The 18,230-nt window shown below is 37.5% G+C and overlaps 1 protein-coding gene across 1 annotated transcript in view; it reads right to left on the reverse strand.

The window, feature by feature from the left end:
- The window catches only part of LOC111143066 (sperm associated antigen 17), a 262,265-nt gene that overhangs the window by 71,412 nt on the left and 172,623 nt on the right, over window positions 1-18,230 (reverse strand). Inside the window, exons 33-37 of the mRNA XM_022496516.1 lie at window positions 17,516-17,704; window positions 15,647-15,792; window positions 15,209-15,339; window positions 12,931-13,058; window positions 10,755-10,937 (exon numbers count right to left, since the gene is read on the reverse strand). Of these exons, the coding sequence (XP_022352224.1) occupies window positions 10,755-10,937; window positions 12,931-13,058; window positions 15,209-15,339; window positions 15,647-15,792; window positions 17,516-17,704 (777 nt within the window). The remainder of the gene's footprint in view (window positions 1-10,754; window positions 10,938-12,930; window positions 13,059-15,208; window positions 15,340-15,646; window positions 15,793-17,515; window positions 17,705-18,230) is intronic.

Below are 18,230 nucleotides of genomic sequence, written 5' to 3' on the forward strand. Positions count from 1 at the left end.
ATTTTCATACTGCATTGGAAGTGGGGGTGTCAATTGAAAATATCTCTGAGGAGAACAATTTCATATATTAGATTATGGCAGGCACGGTTGATTGCTTACTCAATTGTTATTCAATTTTCTTTTCCCCAAATAGTACTGCTCATCTCCTGAGAAAAAAATTCAGAAACGTCAGATGTTTGTTTTTCTACCCTAGGTACTTGGCCAGGTCTAGTCAATGGGATATAAGGGGAGGTCTGCTGGTGGGGACAGGGGGTGGAATCTGGAAATGTTTTCCTCTCTGACAAAAAGAGACACTTGAAAGTTCTTATATTCACTCTCTTTGTTTTTTGCTTTGAGAGTTACCACATGAGAACCTTACACCTAGAGCTGGTGTGGCCTTTTCCCAGCTTGCGGCTCAGAGGAAGAGGTCCAGAGAACCAGAGAAGCCTAGTCAGTACCTTGATATCATTGATCTGCTCAACTAACCCTAAAACAGTAGCCCAGGCATTAGAGCTAATGCTGTGTAAGAGTATACAACAACACAGGAAGATGTTCATTATTTATTACTAAGAGAAAAAAGCAGTTCATGAAACAGTGTGTAATGCTGTGATTCAATTAAGATGTACACACATGTATACATGTGAGTATACTTGAATATATACATGGAAAAGATGAGAAGTGTAAGATTTATTAAACCCATCATCAACTGAGATTCTTCAATTATTACCTTTCTTTGGAATGATAATTTCAGACGGTGCTGTTTCTGACTTTTGCTGAGAAACTGTGTCCATCAAGTCTCCACTATGAGGACTTGGTGGCATTTCAACAGGAGGAGAAACAGGACCTGAATCAGGACTATTGCTCACAACGCCATCTGCAAAGAGAACCTGAAGGAAAAGCAGAAGTTCCTACATTCTCAGAAGCAAGGAAGAGGCTGGTTAACATTTAACATTGTGTTAACACTGGCATAGGTTAAAGTCAATCCGAAGGGAAAATGCTGTTAGCAGACCTCCAGACTAAGCACAAAGCATATTTTAGGATGGTAACTGTGGAGCTCAGAGACTATAGCTCAATAACCAGCACCATAATATCATTCATGGTTTTCCATGTACTTTCTATGTTGTTTCTTTTCTTTTTATATCTTGTCTTTTATTGGACTGACTTGAGTTTTTATTTTTTTGTATTTATTTGTTTTATTTTTATTTTCTCCATTCTGTGCAACTAGAAAATTACCCGCCCTATTTCAGCTTATATAATAACTACATTTAAAATTTTATCACATGTTTAAATGTTTAGTCTCTATCAACGTCTGTCTCTAGTATGTGTCTTGTCTATAGGTATCATCAATACATCTACCTGCATCAGTATCTATAGCCTATCAATGAACGTATGAACATGACAAAACCCCCCACCAGCACTGCTAATGAGAAATCTAATGTCCATTCAGTTTTCATTCTATAGGAGGTAACTGGTTTCTTTAAGGAAGCTTTTGGTATTGTCTACCTGTGCAGTCCCCAAATTGCACTATGACGTGATGATCTTTTAAAGATAATTAGTATCAATTCTGCTTGGCACTTGACTGCCCTGTTTAATCCAAAGTTTGTTTTTTTGTCTCTTTCTTTCTTTCTCTCTCTCTCTCTCTCTCTCTCTCTCTCTTTCTTTCTTTCTTTCTTTCTTTTTTTAACTCTGGGAAAATTCCCTAGATTATTTCTTTCATTATTTTCTGTCTTCACTCCCACTATTTTCTTTTTCTGGAGATTGTATTTTTCAGATCCCTTTTCCATGTCTCGTAACTCTTCTCTTCCCCATAATCCGCTTCCCTGCCTTAATTTTTCACAGTTGTTTTTTTTTTTCCCTCCTTTAAGATTTTTAATTGAAGTATATTGACATACAATATTGTATTAGTTTCATATATATATGTATATATATATTGATCACTGCTACACGGTGATTTGACACCCAATTATGTCAAATATATTGTGTTTAATATCTAAGAACTCTTTATTTTGTCCACAGTAACTTTTTTTTTATTGTTATTTTGTAGACTGTTAACCTCTCAAGTCTCTGCCTATGTTACTTTTACTCACCTTCAACTTTTTGTTTAACTATTTATCCTTATTTTTAGATGCTATTTCTTTAATTTTTTGATTATTCTGTAATTTACTTTCATGCAGTTGGTTTTTCTCTAAGGTTGATGATTCTTGCGTGCATGGTCATCGGTCCCCTTGAGAATCCCTTTTCACTTCTTGGTGGTGTATCCTCTGATTACAGAAACAATTTCCCAGTAATTACTGGGGAGGTATAGAGCAGGCCATATGGCTTTTGGATATTATGACTTCTGGTTCTCACCCTCCAGGTAGTAGTGAGTTAACTGGGCACACTAACTTAATTGTCTGGGTGCAGAGCTCCCTCTGTGAAATGTCTGTGTTAGAACTGATTTTTAATTTTGCTGCAGGTTTTCTCTTGCACTTGCTTTAAACTTTGCTTTTATTTCTCCATTGGTCTGATCTCATCTGACTTGCATTTTCTAGAAATTCTCCTAATCTTCTGATCCACTGATGGCCCATTTTGTTGTTTTCCAGTACCGTTATGAATTTATTATTTAAAAGTATTTTTAAAATTATTCTCAGGTGCCTTGAGAGGGGGAGGAAGTAAACACTGCATTTAGTCCTGGATCATATATAGAATAAGTCTGTTTGTATCCTATATTGCACAGAAAACAATACTAGTCTCCATTTGTCATTTTAAGTGTGACTCCATTTTCAAATGAGTTGTCCCTCTTGCCTACGATAACACTGTTCTTTTCCCCAGCTTGTTTGTACTTCGCAGCAAGAAGGAGTGTTATTTATCTAACATTCCGTTACCTGTGTAGATCCATCCAACATGTATTTGACAACAGTGCCTTGCCTTGTGATAACTCTTGAGGCCTCCTGATCCACAGGTGGCATCACAGTTTTGTGGAAATCATAGTGCTTCACCTTCTGGGGGTAGCTCTGCCGGACCATGATGTCCCAAGTGGGTTCCTCATCTACAACATTCTGATCTTAAAAAAAGAAAAGAAAGAAAGCCTTCCTGTGAACTGAGCAATGCTGTGTAGCTGGCGTTTTATCTTTTTCCTTATTTTTTTTTATTCTTCTGTCTACATGTGAATAATAGGGCAGTTTTCATAACCTGACAAATGGCCCAGAGCACTGGTGTTTTGCTGCCTTGTTATAGTCAAGTGTAGTGAATAAGGTCATCTACAAGTACTTAATAGGTACCTTCTCCATGTATAGTCCATTCTTCTAAGGAATTCCAGGATATCCCTGGCAAAATTAGGAAGGAAGCAGAGTTTTGCTGTCGTAGATGTTCCCTTTTCTCCCTGTGGGTACTTTTTTCTCGCCTTTGAGTAAGCTCTTGCCCCTGCATGCACAACGCTGTTCTGGGGTTCCCTGGTTGTCAGGAGCCCCAGGGGAAGTTACTCAGGCTTGCCCTTCCTAAATCATTCATCACCTTTCAAAGTTAACATAATCCCCTCATCTCTAACCAAATCCAGATTTTTCTCAAGGTTCTATTCTTAGTTAGCAATCAAGGAGAAAAACACCTCATAGGTTCCTTCAAAAGAAAATATTATCATTGAGAATTTCTGGCATACAGTAACTATTCAGTTTTTGCTAACTGAATACTTTCCTCTTCTCAACTTACAAAGTGGTTTATCAACATGTAATGATGGCATTTCAGGGACTATATTGGGCTGTTAGAAAAATATTTTGGAATGAGGGCCCTTCATGATACCCTCTAAGTCACAGAAGTATTAGTAACAATAACATTATAAACATTTACTGAGATGTTTACATATGTTAAATGCTTTGTATATGTATTTTATTCAGCCCGCTTCAACAACCCTTTAAGAGAGATAATTTCACTTTCCAGAGTTTCACATGAAGAAAAACAAAATTAAGACAAACCAGACCAACTGCAGCCCTTAGCTTCTTTTCATTTAGGTGGCAAGTAAACATGACATTGAATTAGTTTTCAATAGGCATACTCTTTTTCTTTGATAGATACTCTTTTTTCAAATGTGGTGTACATAAGGAACTATAATAAAGAGGACATTTGGTTGTGAATTAAAGTCAGGATCCACTGGTACAACAAAACTTTTATCAGATGAAGAAACATGGTCCAGAGATAGTAAGCAACTGAAAGGGACATATATATATCTCAAGTCCCAGGCCAGTGCTTGCTTTGTTTCATCTGCTAATTCTACTGCAAGAGTGGACCTCCATATCAGTGATATTCAAATTCAGTCACTAATGTGGATGCCCCATCATGTTAATTAAAGAGGTCCTACTTGTACTTACTTAGTCATCTTAATGAGTTAGAGGCCATGTACAAAAATAACAGACTTTATAAAATTACATTCTAATATCTGGGAACAAGATTGATATCCTTCAACCACTTAACCTGTACTTGCCTCCACTTACTTTTTGCTCACTGTCTTTTGATTTGATCAGACCAGCAAATCACTATACCTGTGGCCCTCTGTAGAGCCAGAAAGACAGGGTCCCACCCCATCAAAGTTGTTAAGAGTCCACCAGCCTTGCCATCACTGACCAAGAATGACCTTTAATTTCTGCCACTTAGGAACTGAGTGACCTGGGGAAGTTAATGAACCTCCTGAAGCCTCGATTTATTTTGTAAAATGGAATTATTAGAACTTAGTTTACCATATTTGTGGATTTTTATATATGTTAAGTACTTAGGGCTGGGGGCTCAAAAAATGCTAGTCATCGTTATTATTAGCCTATTGTTCATTATCAACATGTTTAACTGGTATGAAAATACACACGTTTTCAACGGTGATTCAACTGTTTTCTGTCTGACATTTGCCCCACCCCCTCCCACCCCATGCTGGCTAACACTCACCTGTAGGCTCTTGCCCAATGAAGGTCACCAGGAGTCCATTGGGGCAAGACACATTTAGGTTTTGGAAGGTAGGAACATAAGGAGTTTCTTGCAAAACATGTTCTGGTTCTACTTCTTCCTGGAAATAATTTAACAATAATTGTTTGTAATTTTCTAAATGAGCTACTGATTTATTTTGACTAAGCAAGCATTTGCTGAGTGCTTAAGATATGACTTGCCCAGGACTGGTGGGCCCTGCAATTGAGCCTGTAAAGATGCATGAGGCTGTACTTTTGTGTAATTTATATTCTGTTCATAGAATGGCACACAGACATGTGAAACAATTAAATTATAGTACCAAACTGTTAGCACATCTCTCCTCCCACAAACGAAGACATCAAAATTAATCAGAATAATTAGGAAAGGATCATGGAGGAGTTGGGGCTTAAAGTAGGCCTTGAAAGATGCCTCTGTATGCAAGTGTGGGGTTAAGGGCTGACCTATGTGCCCTCTACCGACTTGGTATATCTTTTAAAGTTTGGGTGTTAAAGATATTATGCTATTAGGAAATGTGTCATTATTTTTCTCTAATAAGCATTATTTTTGTAGTAAGTAAAAACAATTAAAAAGACATAAAAAGATTATTTATAAACTAATGAAGTTTGGGTGTGTCTACTTCAAAAATCCTAGTTCATTTTATGCTAACTATGCTGAGTTCCTTGTTTGGTTACTTGGACCCCAAAATGAAAGTTATTTAGTTACTTCCAACCAACCCCTCATGATAATCATTTCAGTTTTCCAGTTGGCTCTCTTTTATTAGCCTCTAAAATCACCCCAACTGATACCCTGTTGCTGCACCTGTAGTTTATTTTAACTAGTCTTGTGCTGTGGATCACTTAGGTTGTTCTGCCTTTGTTACTAACAAATAATAAATTTGGAATAGTTAGCCAAAAGTCAATTAAAAACAAAAAGTAATGGGCACCTGAGTGGCTCAGTCAGTAAAGCATCTACCTTCAGCTCAGGTTATGATCCTGGAGTCCTGGGATTGAGCCCCATTTTGGGCTTCCTGCTCAGTGGAGAGACTGCTTCTCCTTCTGCCTCTTACTTCCCCTGCTTGTGCTCTCTCTCTCTTTCTCTCTCACTCTTGCTCTATCTCAAATTAATAAATAAATAAAATCTTTAAAAGAATTAAACACAAAGCAAAATTAAGAGGAAAAATTATGAAGTTCTGTAAAATGAACAATAATGTTCAAAGACATGAACCTGCCATGACAAATTTATCATTACACATAAAATCAGTAATTATCTCCCACGCTTCTATTATTGTCACTTATTAAAAATTATGGGAGAACTGATTGGTTATCAGATTGCTTTCAGTAAATTAATGAATTATCTAAGGTTATTCTGCTCAACACTGTAAAATTTTTACTTAATAAGGGTCAAGTACCCTGATTGAGAAAAGTCATCCAGTATAGCTAAATAAATATGGTGCAGAGGTTAAGTAACGTACAAACACCAGAACTTTTAGAGGGCCAAGGTCTGAAATCAATAGCTCTGGTCACTTTTTAATATTTTTTTCTTCGAATAAGTTGAGAATTTGTACACTGTACAAACTGTACAGCTCACCAAGCAAATTTTCAAGATTTCATTAGTGATTTCCTTCTTGTCTGTATTCTTTTGATCTGTATTCTGGTATTAGGAACACATTTGGAATCAAAGCCTCTGTGAGTGTCTGCATTTGGTGGTATTGGAAGTAGAGGGTGAACTGCTCTTTAGCCAGAAGCCCTGTAGCACATCAATATCTAAGGCCAAATCTACCAAATGGAAGTACTTCCTATTTAATTTGAAATGTTCTTCTTTCAATTGTTGCTTATCTAACAAAACTAAATAAAGTATTTAGAGAATGGTAGGAACATAACCAACCAAAAACAAAGAACCAGAGTGGAAAAAAGGGTGAGCTCTTCATTCTGAGTTTAGAATGGAAGACCTGAATCAGTTTGTACATGACAATATGTCTCCTGGTGTAGGGATCCAACTCCTGTGTACAAATCTCTTCTTTTCATTCAAAATTGAAACTTCAAGGAATGTTAATACATCTGCACAACAATATACATGTACTGAAATGATACTGTTGGTGTAACTCATGATTTTAAAAAAGTTAAAACTGAGGTAGAAGTAGGGTTTAGGAATCAATGGTAAGTCCATGTACCTTTTTCTCTTCTTCTTTTGGGTGTTCCTCTTCTTTAAGAGATTCTTTAGGTTTTTCTTTGCCTTTTGTTTTTCCTTTCACTTTGCTTTGAGGAACAGTCACTATAAGAGGAACTACTGTTGTAGTAAGAGCTGATGGGATACTCAACATTGCTTCCAAATTAGGATCCTTATCCTCTATAACAGGAAAAAAGGAGAAAACAAGTAAATTGGAATTCATATTTTATGTTTGTTAAATAAATATATAAATGTTTACACCACAAACATGTTTCCATGCATTTATACCAGCTGGCAACAATTTTTACCTTGCTGAAAATGATTTTTCAGTCACATAAATTCCAGGGGTAATATAGTTGATTTAAAAATGAGAATTATAGTTTAAAAATCTGAGGTACTTAATATTTTGATATATTTGATTGAATCATTATTTCACATGTTCTTGCCTTCCCATCTAGATTATGAACTCCTAAAGATAGTGCAACAACCATCTGTTTGAGAAATATTTTTTGAAAGGTTCCTATATGCAACATGTTTGGAACAGTGGGCAATAATGACAAAATATATATAAAAGACCCTATGAAACCAAAATATTTTAATAATAATTATACTCAAATAGCTTTAATACAAGGACATATTAAATAGGAAAATAATAAGGGATACAAAAAAAGAAATTCAGAAAAGAGGTTTTTCTAGTTGAGTTGATAAAAAGAAGTTTTAGAAGTTGTAAAAGATTAATTTTATTCTGTATCTAAAAATATTGCTGGAATTCTCAAAAGCAAGTTGATCTCTGAAGGAATTTTGTCACAATCTTCTGAGCATCACTGGTGTGTTAAAGGAATTCTATTCTCCTCTGGGTTCCAGGATAATACTCTCCCTGTATTTCCTCTTCCTTCTCTGAACAATTTTTTTCTGTCTCCTTTACTAGTTCTTCCTCTTTTGTGAATCCTTAAATGTCATTAGATTCCAGGGGTTTTTCCCTTTATGCTCACAGTGGATGTTCTCAACTCTGGCTGCTTATAATGATAACTCATTGAATTTTTTATAAAAAGCTCAGGCCCCCATCTTGACCCACTGAATCACACTCTCTAGGGATGAGGCACAGGTATTTATATTTATGAAAAATCACACATGATTGTGATACAGTCAAAACTGAGCACTTTTATTATGTATAGTAGATCTGAGTATCTCACTCACTACTGGGGCTCTAACTCTCATCTGCATGCTGATGACTCCAAAATTTATATCACAAGGCATAACCTTTCTTCTCAGCATCAGATTAATATGTCCAACTGCCTTTCTATATCTCTCCCTGGTTGTGGTACTGGATACATTTCAAACTCAGTAAGTCTCTCTTCTGCTAGGAAAGGAAAGCCTCCTATGTACTTAATCTCATTTAATGAGCAATCAAGCATCTCATTTCCCAAGTTAGACAGTGAGGTATTTGCATTTTCTCTTTTTGACTGACCTCATACATCCAACCAGTCAACAAGCCATCAGAAATTTCTCTTGAATGATGCCTCTCCTACCTGTTCCTAACTTACCTCATATTCTCATTGATCTTTTACTTGATTTTCTACAACAAGTTCCCAAACTGGTATGGGACCTCCAACACTGCCATTTCAGTGTACTTTCGAAACTATCATAAAATTATATTTCTAATATGAAATCCAATTATATCACTTCTCATCCTTTATTTAAACACCTCTGATACTCATTGATCTTATGGGGCATTGAGTACTGACATTCCACCACTCCAACCACACTCAATTTCTCTCATTTCTGTAAAGATGCTATGTTTTTACACAATTGTATGTTTATACACAATGGTTCTTAATGTCAAGAATTCCCTTTCCTTGTTGCTTTGTCTGGATAGTTACCATTCATCTCTAAAATCCCACCTCAGATACTATACTTTCTCTCTGAAGTATTTTCTAACTGTTCCCAGTACTATGTTTATATATAATTTCTAGCAATTCAGCAGTTATTTATTTATTCTTTTCCCATTAGACAATGAGTTTTTTAAAAAAATATATTTATTTATTTGAGAGAAAGAGAGAGAGAGAGGAAAAAAGAGGGGAGAAGAGGCAGAGGAAGAGGGAGAGAGAGAATCACAAGCAGACTCCCCACTGAGTGTGTAGCCCAATGTGGAGCTTGATTTCACAACCCTGAGATCTTGACCTGAGGTGAAATCAAGGGTCAGGTGCTCAAATGACTGAGCCATCCAGGTGACCCTAGACAATGAGATTTTTGAATAGATGTGCCATGGTTTTATTCATCATTGTGGCTCAGTGCCAGCAAGATTCCTCACCCATAGGAAGTACAGTATATAAATAAGTGAATGGCATCCAGTTATAGGGAGCTGGAAACTCCTCCCTCTCATCCCCATCCATCTACTCATTCAGTAAAAATTTATGGAGTACCTACCACCATGTACTATGAATTGGATAACCAATGATGAAGACTACAAGGAATTTGCAATCGGTAGATCAAATGAAAAAACCCTCAGGTACAATGTCATGTGTTAAGTCTGTGATAAAGGAAATACAGTGCTCCATGGGAACCTAGAAGAAGGACATCTAACACAAAAGTTACTCAAATACTTGGAAGTTAAAGAGCATCCTACTAAAGAATGAATGGGTCAACCAGGAAATTAAAGAAGAATTTAAAAGATTCATGAAAAGAAATGAAAGTGAAAACACAACTGATCAAAATCTTTGATATGCAAGAAAGGCAGTCCTAAGAGGGAAGTACATAGCACTACAAGTCTTCCTCAAGAAACAAAAAAGATCTCAAGGGGCACCTGGGTGGTGCAGTGGGTTAAGCCTCTGCCTTCAGCTCAGGTCATGATCTCAGGGTCCTGGGATCGAGCCCCATATCAAGCTCTCTGCTCAGCAGGGAGTCTGCTTCCCCCCCCCCCCCCCCCTCTTTCTTTCTTTCTTTTTAAAGATTTTATTTATTTATTTGACAGAGAGAGATACAGTGAGAGAGGGAACACAAGCAGGGGGACAGGGGGAGTGGGAGAGGGAGAAGCAGGCTTCCTGCTGAGCAGGGATCCGATGCAGGGCTCGATGCGGGGCTTAATCCCAGGATCCTGGGATCATGACCTGAGCCAAAAGCAGACGCTTAATGACTGAGCCACCCAGGAGCCCATAAGTACTTATGCTCATAAATAAATGGTCCCTTGCTCTATGCGAGGTGCTAGGTATATAACCTTGAGCAAAACACATATGATCTCATTCTGAGACAGTTAACAAAGTAGACAGTGAGATGTTACAGATGCAGTTTATACAATTGACTATATATTTACAAATTCTTAGACCATTTCCAAAAACCAACAGTACTTTTCTTCCATGGACAAGTATCAGATTAATAAACAGCTCTACCTTTTTCCAGAGGTCATTAAACCAGTTTCCCATACAATAAGAAAGAAGGTGGACTCTATATGGCAATCACATGTAGAACTTACTTATCTTTTCAATGTCTCAGGGCCTCAATACTTCCTATACCTTTTGGGAACCATTATTTTCTACCTCTTAACGTCCTACCCTCTGGAAAATTGACATTCATGTGTTGCATTAAATAAATACTGGGAGAATTACATAATTTCAGGTTCCTCAGGAAACCAAGAGGAATAATTGCCCTGTTCCCGATTCTTCTCGGTCAAGTTACCTGACTTCCATTACCTTAAGAGAAATCTGCAACTTCAATTTCACCTCATCCTTTATGACCTCATGCTGGATGAACTGGCGCATCTGTAGCACCTTGGGACTCTTGCGTATAGGGGCTGGGGCACTTACTAGCTGTTTGGACCCAACGTCAAGGCCCTTCCAAATTTGAGTGCCAAGTGGAGGTCCAGGAGTTTTTTTCTGTTAAAACAAAGCAAAACAACCAACCAAAAAAAAAAAAAAGTCCTAATATTAATTTTATTTATTTATTTGTTTTTGCTGAGCCCTTATTTATGTAGATACTATGCTAAGAACCACTTATTAGGGAATACAATAGTAAAAAGACAAAAAATCCCTGCTCCCTGAAAGTTTCTCGAATATAAGGAAAATTGGTAGCAGAACTGGGCAAGCTTTCCTTTTTATATGTGTTATCAGGAATCTGGATATTTTAAAATCCTGCAGCACTATGTCCCACTGGATAGCCTTTAGGGGAGTAGTAAGCAATGTGGTATCATGGAAATGTAGCTTAGCTTATGCCTAATGTATGTGGGTATTGCTTACTACCCACAAGTAGCCTAAGACATTTGGAATAAGCAGTTTTTAACTTCCTGTTTTCATGTTCATTTTGACCTAGAGAGATTAAGAGAGCAATCATCCCATAGATTTGGGTAGTTTTTGAGCTCACTCTAGATTAAGCATGTCCCCAGAGTCTCCTGGGTATGCATGTCTACTGGGCATGGATGTCTACATCAGAGCAAATTCACATCTTTATATTATTCTTATAATTGATTTTCGGGGGTAGTGTGCTTGGATGCCCTATGTCTGGTAGAATCTCTGATGTGCTTCTTTGTAAGCTGCTATTCAATCTCTGATGCCTGGTCAGTGATAACCATTCAGAGGTTCACCTGGGCAGAGCCACTGCTACTGGGCAGAGAAGGTCAGAGCTTTAGGAATTGCAGAGGAAGAGAATGAGTGTCCTTCATTAATCTTAGATGTGGCATGTTATTGGTCGTGAATCACTACTTTCAGCTTGGATATAGCCTTAGTGGGCCATTTGGTGTGGCCTTTTTATTTTTCAGGAAGTAGAGAGCCAATGTGACTTGTCCCAAATCCCACATTAATAATTGGAAGACTCAGGACTACAATCAGATCATCTTCATTCACCATATTGGTTACAGTCAATTAAAATATAGGACTAAGAGGTCTTTGTTTTTTTTTAAAAAAATATTTATTTATTTATTTATTTATTTATTTGAGAGAGGGCGAGAGAGAGAGAAAGAGAGAGAGAGCAAGCACGAAGTAGGGGAGGGACAGAGGGAGAGGGAGAAGCAGGCTTCCCACTGAGCAGGACCCTGGGATCATTACCTGAGCCAAAGGCAGACTCTTAACTGACTGAGTCACCCAGGTCCCCCAAGGTCTTGGTTATCTTAAGTGCTCATTATCTGCACCCTTGATCTTACCAGATTGTTTGGGGAAGGAAAATTCATTATACATCAAAAACATTATCCTCCCCACCTAACACTAGTATGTCTCTCTGATCATTTTATCAATGTGCTCATTGATTTAATAATTTAACATCTGACAATATGCTGAACATGTTACACAAATTGCCTGCAAAATGAAATGTCAAATCTTGCACAATGCAGGACTTCATGTTTCTTGCTCAAGATGTTTTCTTCCAATCTTTAGAAAGACTTTAGGTGGGGCTTCTCTAATCTGACATAATTACAGTGTTTACTTTCTAACATTGTGGTTGCAAATCCTTTGTAACATCCTTCACATTATTCTTACATGCTTCAGTCTGTGCATTAGTAAATTAGGGGATAAAGTGAGTGTGAAAGATCTAAATTGTGTGTTAAAACTAACAGATAAGGAATGAGAGAAGGAAATATTTCTGTATTGGCCGATATCAGTAATTCCATGATAGGAGAGGTAGAACATGCATTACTCAGAGTGGATATTTTCATACTATTTCTGCAATGTAGGCTAAAAGAAATAAAACTGAGATTTAGCTAGACGGGTCTATTTCTCTAAAAGCTACAAATGTTAGAGTCTTCAAATACAAATCTCCTGAGCCCAATAACAATTTACAAAAGAATGAAAATATGTCACTGTATGAGAGAAGACCCAAGACTCCAAAAATTGATGGATGGATATACAAGTGTAGTGACTTTCCAGAAGGAAAAATGTATACCTCAATGGAGGGGAATGTCTCCCATGACCTTGACTGGAGATTAGGAGGAACAATTGTATCTAATTCTTTCTTCATTAGCCATGGTGATGCTTCATGAAAAGGGCGAAGGACAGTGATGCTCAGGGTACCTGGGTCAAAGAGAGTTATCAGAGGATCATGTCTCTATCAAATAGATTCTGAGAAATTCAGTAGGTTTTCACAAAGTTCAACAAATACTTTTTAAAAAAATATTTATTTGAGAGAGAGAGAGAGTGTACAAGTGGGAGGAGGGGCAGAGAGGATCTCCAGCAGACTCCCCACTGAGTGTGGAACCCCATACAGGGCTCTATCTCATGATCCATGAGATCATGACCTGAGAAGAAACCAAGAGTTTGACACTTAACGGTTGACTGAGCTAACCAGGCACCTTTGATAAACACTTTTTGATAAGCAAGACACAGTGATTGTACTTAAGAACCTTATGATCTAAACAAGAAAATTGAGGATTTTAGCCACTTTAACACCTAGAGATTGGGTTTAGATCACCTGGAATTATTAACTGAAATCTTATTATCCTTCAAAAACCAAATCCAAGTCTGGTTGGTTCACTTGAGCTCATCCACTGACCTACCTTGGATAATTTGTCTCTGAGAAATCCTGTTCTGAGCTATAGAAACAACCAGCTTTTCTATCCAGATCTACTCTGTGAATGAATCCCTCTGGCGGTCAGAGAGACTGATCATGTTAGGCCATGATTTAAACATTTCTTTGACCTCCCACTGTGCGTGGAATAAAACCAAGTCCTCAGTATTTTCTCATCCTGCCTCAACTCACACCATTCCTCCTTCTATGCTTTAGCTACTTCGGCCTTTTCCTCCTTGTTTTCTGTCGCTTTTTGCTTTCTGCTTTGCATTGTCTCTTCCAAGAAATCTCTCCCTCCTGTTTTAATCAACAGCTAGTTATCCACCAGTTCTTAGCTCCAGTGTCTTCAGGGAAGATTTCTAGACTACATCAGGTTCCTGCTCTCCTGGAAACATATTCCTTTCCTTCAAAGACCTTATCCTAATTGACAATCATATAATCACAGTTATCGTATGTTATATAATCAATGCCTATCTCTCTCGTTCAACTCTAAGCTCTATGAAGGCAGTATCCACACTGCTTTAGCTCACTACTTTATTCCTTTTGCTTGCTTTTCAACTCTACTTGCCACTTGGCAATGTCAACCTGTATCTACAGTTAATTATATTCATTCCAAGTTTTATCTGAGCCAGTGTGTTTGGCACATTGTAGGTTATCAAGCAGATGCTAGTTAAATAACTAACAAAGCCATTTGCAATGAATGCTCATATAGTTCTACACATGCACTGCACCAGTCAGAGCTCTTCACTCTCCATATTCACAGACATAGAGCAAGATGTAAATGTACACTGATACACTGAAAGATATACTAAGTGTGCAGAGATGCAGGTATATTCATAAATAAGTGTAAAACTATATCCCACCAACCAGAGAACAGATTAAAATGGACCATACATAAACCTAGACATAAAACATTAGTTTCATGCACAAATGACATCCAAGTTTATATCTATGTTTAAATATACATAGGATATACACTGATAATTCTTTCTCTTTTTTTTTTAAGATTTTTTTAAAGTAATATCTACACCCAGTGTGGGGCTTAAATTCACAATCCAAAGATCAAGAGTTGTGTGCTCCACCAACTGAGCCAGCCAGGTGCCCCTCTGGTGATTCTTTCTTAATGTATTATGTGTCTCTAGTCTTTAACCACACACTGATTTCTTTAAAATTGATGAGAATAATATAAATACACAATGAATATAACTGATCCTATATTTCAGGTTGGCTTTCTAAGTCACACATCAAATATATATATTTTTTCTTATTATATTAAATTCATCAAGGCAATAACTTCAAAATGACAAAAAAAAAAGTGAACTTACAAGTAATATCTCACTTTTCTTTCTTTCCCTACTGAAGACAAAAGGAACATATAAATAGAATCATAGCTACATACCTAATATATCTAAAGACAGATTCAAATTTGCTTGCAGGTAGGAGAGGGACTCATACACCGTTTACATAGGTTGATGCTCAGATAAAACTTGGAATGAACATAATTAACTGTAGATACAGGTTGACATTGCCAAGTGGCAAGCAGTGTTGAAGAGTGAGCAAAATGAAGAAAGTAGAGTTGACACAGGGGTGGACTGGATGAATAGGTTGGGAGCTGGTAAGGGGACACAACAACTTCCAGACATTCTGGGTTTCTTACCTGGCTGTTCCTGGACTGGCTCCTGGAGAACGACAGTAGATGATTCTCCATATGCCAAGGATAGATATTCTTCTATGTCACTGTCACGAAGAAGTTCCACTCCTGATCCATCAGCATAAATGACAAAAAACCTATTTGAAACAATAAAATCAAAACACTTGAAATATTAGTTTAAGTGCTCCTTACACTTGGAATTTAAAATAAAAGTCAGGGGTGCTTGGGTGGCTCAGTGGCTTAAGCATCTGCCTTCAGCTCAGGTCATGACCTCAGCGTCCTGGGATAGAGCCCCGAGTTGGGCTCCCTGCTGAATGGGGAGTCTGCTCCTCCCTCTCCCTCTGCCTCCTCCCTGCTTGTGCTCTCTCTATCTCATTCTCAAGTAAGCGAATATAATCTTTAAAAAAAAAAACAGAAGTCATAGTATTATTTTTATCATATTACCTAGGCACGTGTTCACCATAGATTAGGAGATGATTCTTATGAAGGTGAGTAGATGATAAATTATCATAACCTTCAGCTTTTTCACTTAAATCCTCCTCCACATTGTTTTTGGGTGCCATAGTTGATATGCTACCATCAGCCATAACCTAAGGACCAAAGTATATAGGCAACTAAAAGAAAAGAAATGGCGTGAAGCTTATGTTTCCCATTTGAGAAAGCATGTCATCTTTTGGTAGATTCAGAGAATCAGGGATATTTATCTCCAAGGTAATATGCACTAAGTACAGTTGGCATTAATAAAAGTGAAAACCCAGTGGCATATCTCTACTCACAAGCCACACCTAGACTGTGACTGCAAACTGGAAGACAGACTGGAATATACTCAGAGGAAGGTGACAAGGATGGCAGGGGACTCAGAATCTTCTCTTTTGAGCATTAGGTCAAGGAACTGGGGATTTAAACATTGAGGGAGGACTACTTATGTGATAGCTGTCTTGCAATATTAAGGAAGTAATAGTGTGGAGAAGTTTATATTCTGTGGTTGCAAGTGCAGAATCACGATTCATGGTACTAAATCTTTAGTATCAGCATCAGATTTAGTAGCTGCATGAAATGTAGTATCAGCATGAGAAGAAATGTTCTAGCCATTACTACTATTTAGATATGGCATGGGTCTCTCCAGGAAGGAGTGTGGTTCAGGCTCAAAGACCACTGACGTGAACACCCTAGAAGAGCATTAATGTCTAGAAGAATGCTTGGCCTGAATGTCCCATGTGTTTAAAACTAGAGGGTTTAGGGCTTTAGCATTCAATTTCAGTTCACTATAAATGGAAACTTGTTAGCAGCCTGAACTCATGCTGGGAAGAGTCACATTTATTGAACACCAAAAAACCAAGCAGGATCAGGGCTAATCTGCATACCAAACCAAAGTTAGGGGCTCTATGTTATGGTTCCAAACCTGAAAAATAAGTTCACCACTTATTAGCTGATACACAAATTCTGCTGTTGGGTGAGGAGTGAAAACAAGGAGAAATACCCAGAGCAGGAGTTGGCAAACCACTTTTTGTCAAGGGCCTGGGAATAAATATTTTAGGATTTATAGGCCACACAGTTTCTGTTGCAACTGCTCATCATACCATTGTGTGCAAAAGCAGCCAAAGACAAATGAGCATAGCTGTGTTCCAATAAAACTGTATTATGACATTGAGATTTGAATTTCCTGTAATTTTTATGTGTCATGAAATATTCTTCTCCTTTTGAGTTTTTCCAACCATTTAAAAATACAAAAGCCATTTTTAGCTCATGGGCCTACATAAAGAGGTGGCCATGGTTTGCCAGCGTTTGGCCTGGATGTAAGAGAACAGTTGTGGTGTTGAAGGATAGAGAAATAGAAGATAGAGTTGTACCATTCAGCAGCTAAACACTGCTCCCGCCTCCCCATCTTCAACCCTACCAGAACCCACACCAGTTAATATTTCTCACCATGGACTCTCTGCCCAGTCAAGCAAAACTGTTCTCACTTTAACCTGGATACAGACTAGTCTTATATCATTTTTTTTTTTTGGTTTGACATTATTTTTAAATGTTTAGTAATGCTTCTTCCCTTCCATTCTAATTCTTTATTTGGCCTTAACATTTCTACCATCCCAACTGTTTGACTTTCTATCTCCTTGGAAGTACACTTGAGAAGCAAAGATTGTTGACATTCATTATTGCTTATGCAAAGTACTGACGTTAAGTGGGTAACTAACCCCAAAGCAGCTATGGTGTAAAGCTTCATGGAAGCTCTCTGGGGTGAAATATCTACAAAAAAAAAAAAAAAGAAAAAAAAAATCCAGCCCCTTTCTCCATATTAATGATGCCCTTTACCTGAAAGGTATTTCCCTCAGGATCCAGGACCTCACAGATAACCTCTGATGTGTGCTTCATGATGTACCTGCTAGCTCTTAGCTGCTCACGTTTTTGGAAAGGATGGTATATATCACTGCTTAATTCATGGCAATATATAGCTGAGCAATCCCTATCAATGTGGAGGCAGCCTGTGTTTGGAGGTAACACCTGGAAGGGTAACAGAAAAAGAGAAATTATTTAAAATGTCTTGTTCAATGTAAGGGATTCGGAAAATTGTTTTTAGGGAAAAAATTAGACAAAGATCTCAGCCATAAACTATTTTTTTTCCAGGAAACATTATCCAAGAGAGTTAAAAACATCATCCAAGAGAGGATGTTAGCTTTGGGAAGGGTTCCCTAATAAAGAGGCAAAATTAATAATTAGGGCATAATTCCTTTCATGTCCTCACTCATAATTTATCTACTTACTTCAATATCTTTTCCAAGTAATTGCCTCACTCCTGCCCCTAGCTTCTGGCAATCTGTGATCACCTATCTCTATGGATTTGAATATTCTAGACATTTCATACAGATGGAAGCACACAATACAAGGCCTTTTGTGTCTGGCTTCTTTCATTTAGCATAATATTTTCAAGATTCATCCATGTTGTAGTATGTATCAATACTTCATTCTTTTTCATGGATGCATAATATTCCATTGTATAGCTATATCAGATTTTGTTTCTTTGTGAGTT

Source organism: Enhydra lutris, unplaced genomic scaffold (genome assembly GCF_002288905.1).
Source record: "Enhydra lutris kenyoni isolate GAN:26980312 unplaced genomic scaffold, ASM228890v2 scaffoldscaffold9, whole genome shotgun sequence".
Classification (NCBI taxonomy): domain Eukaryota; kingdom Metazoa; phylum Chordata; class Mammalia; order Carnivora; family Mustelidae; genus Enhydra; species Enhydra lutris.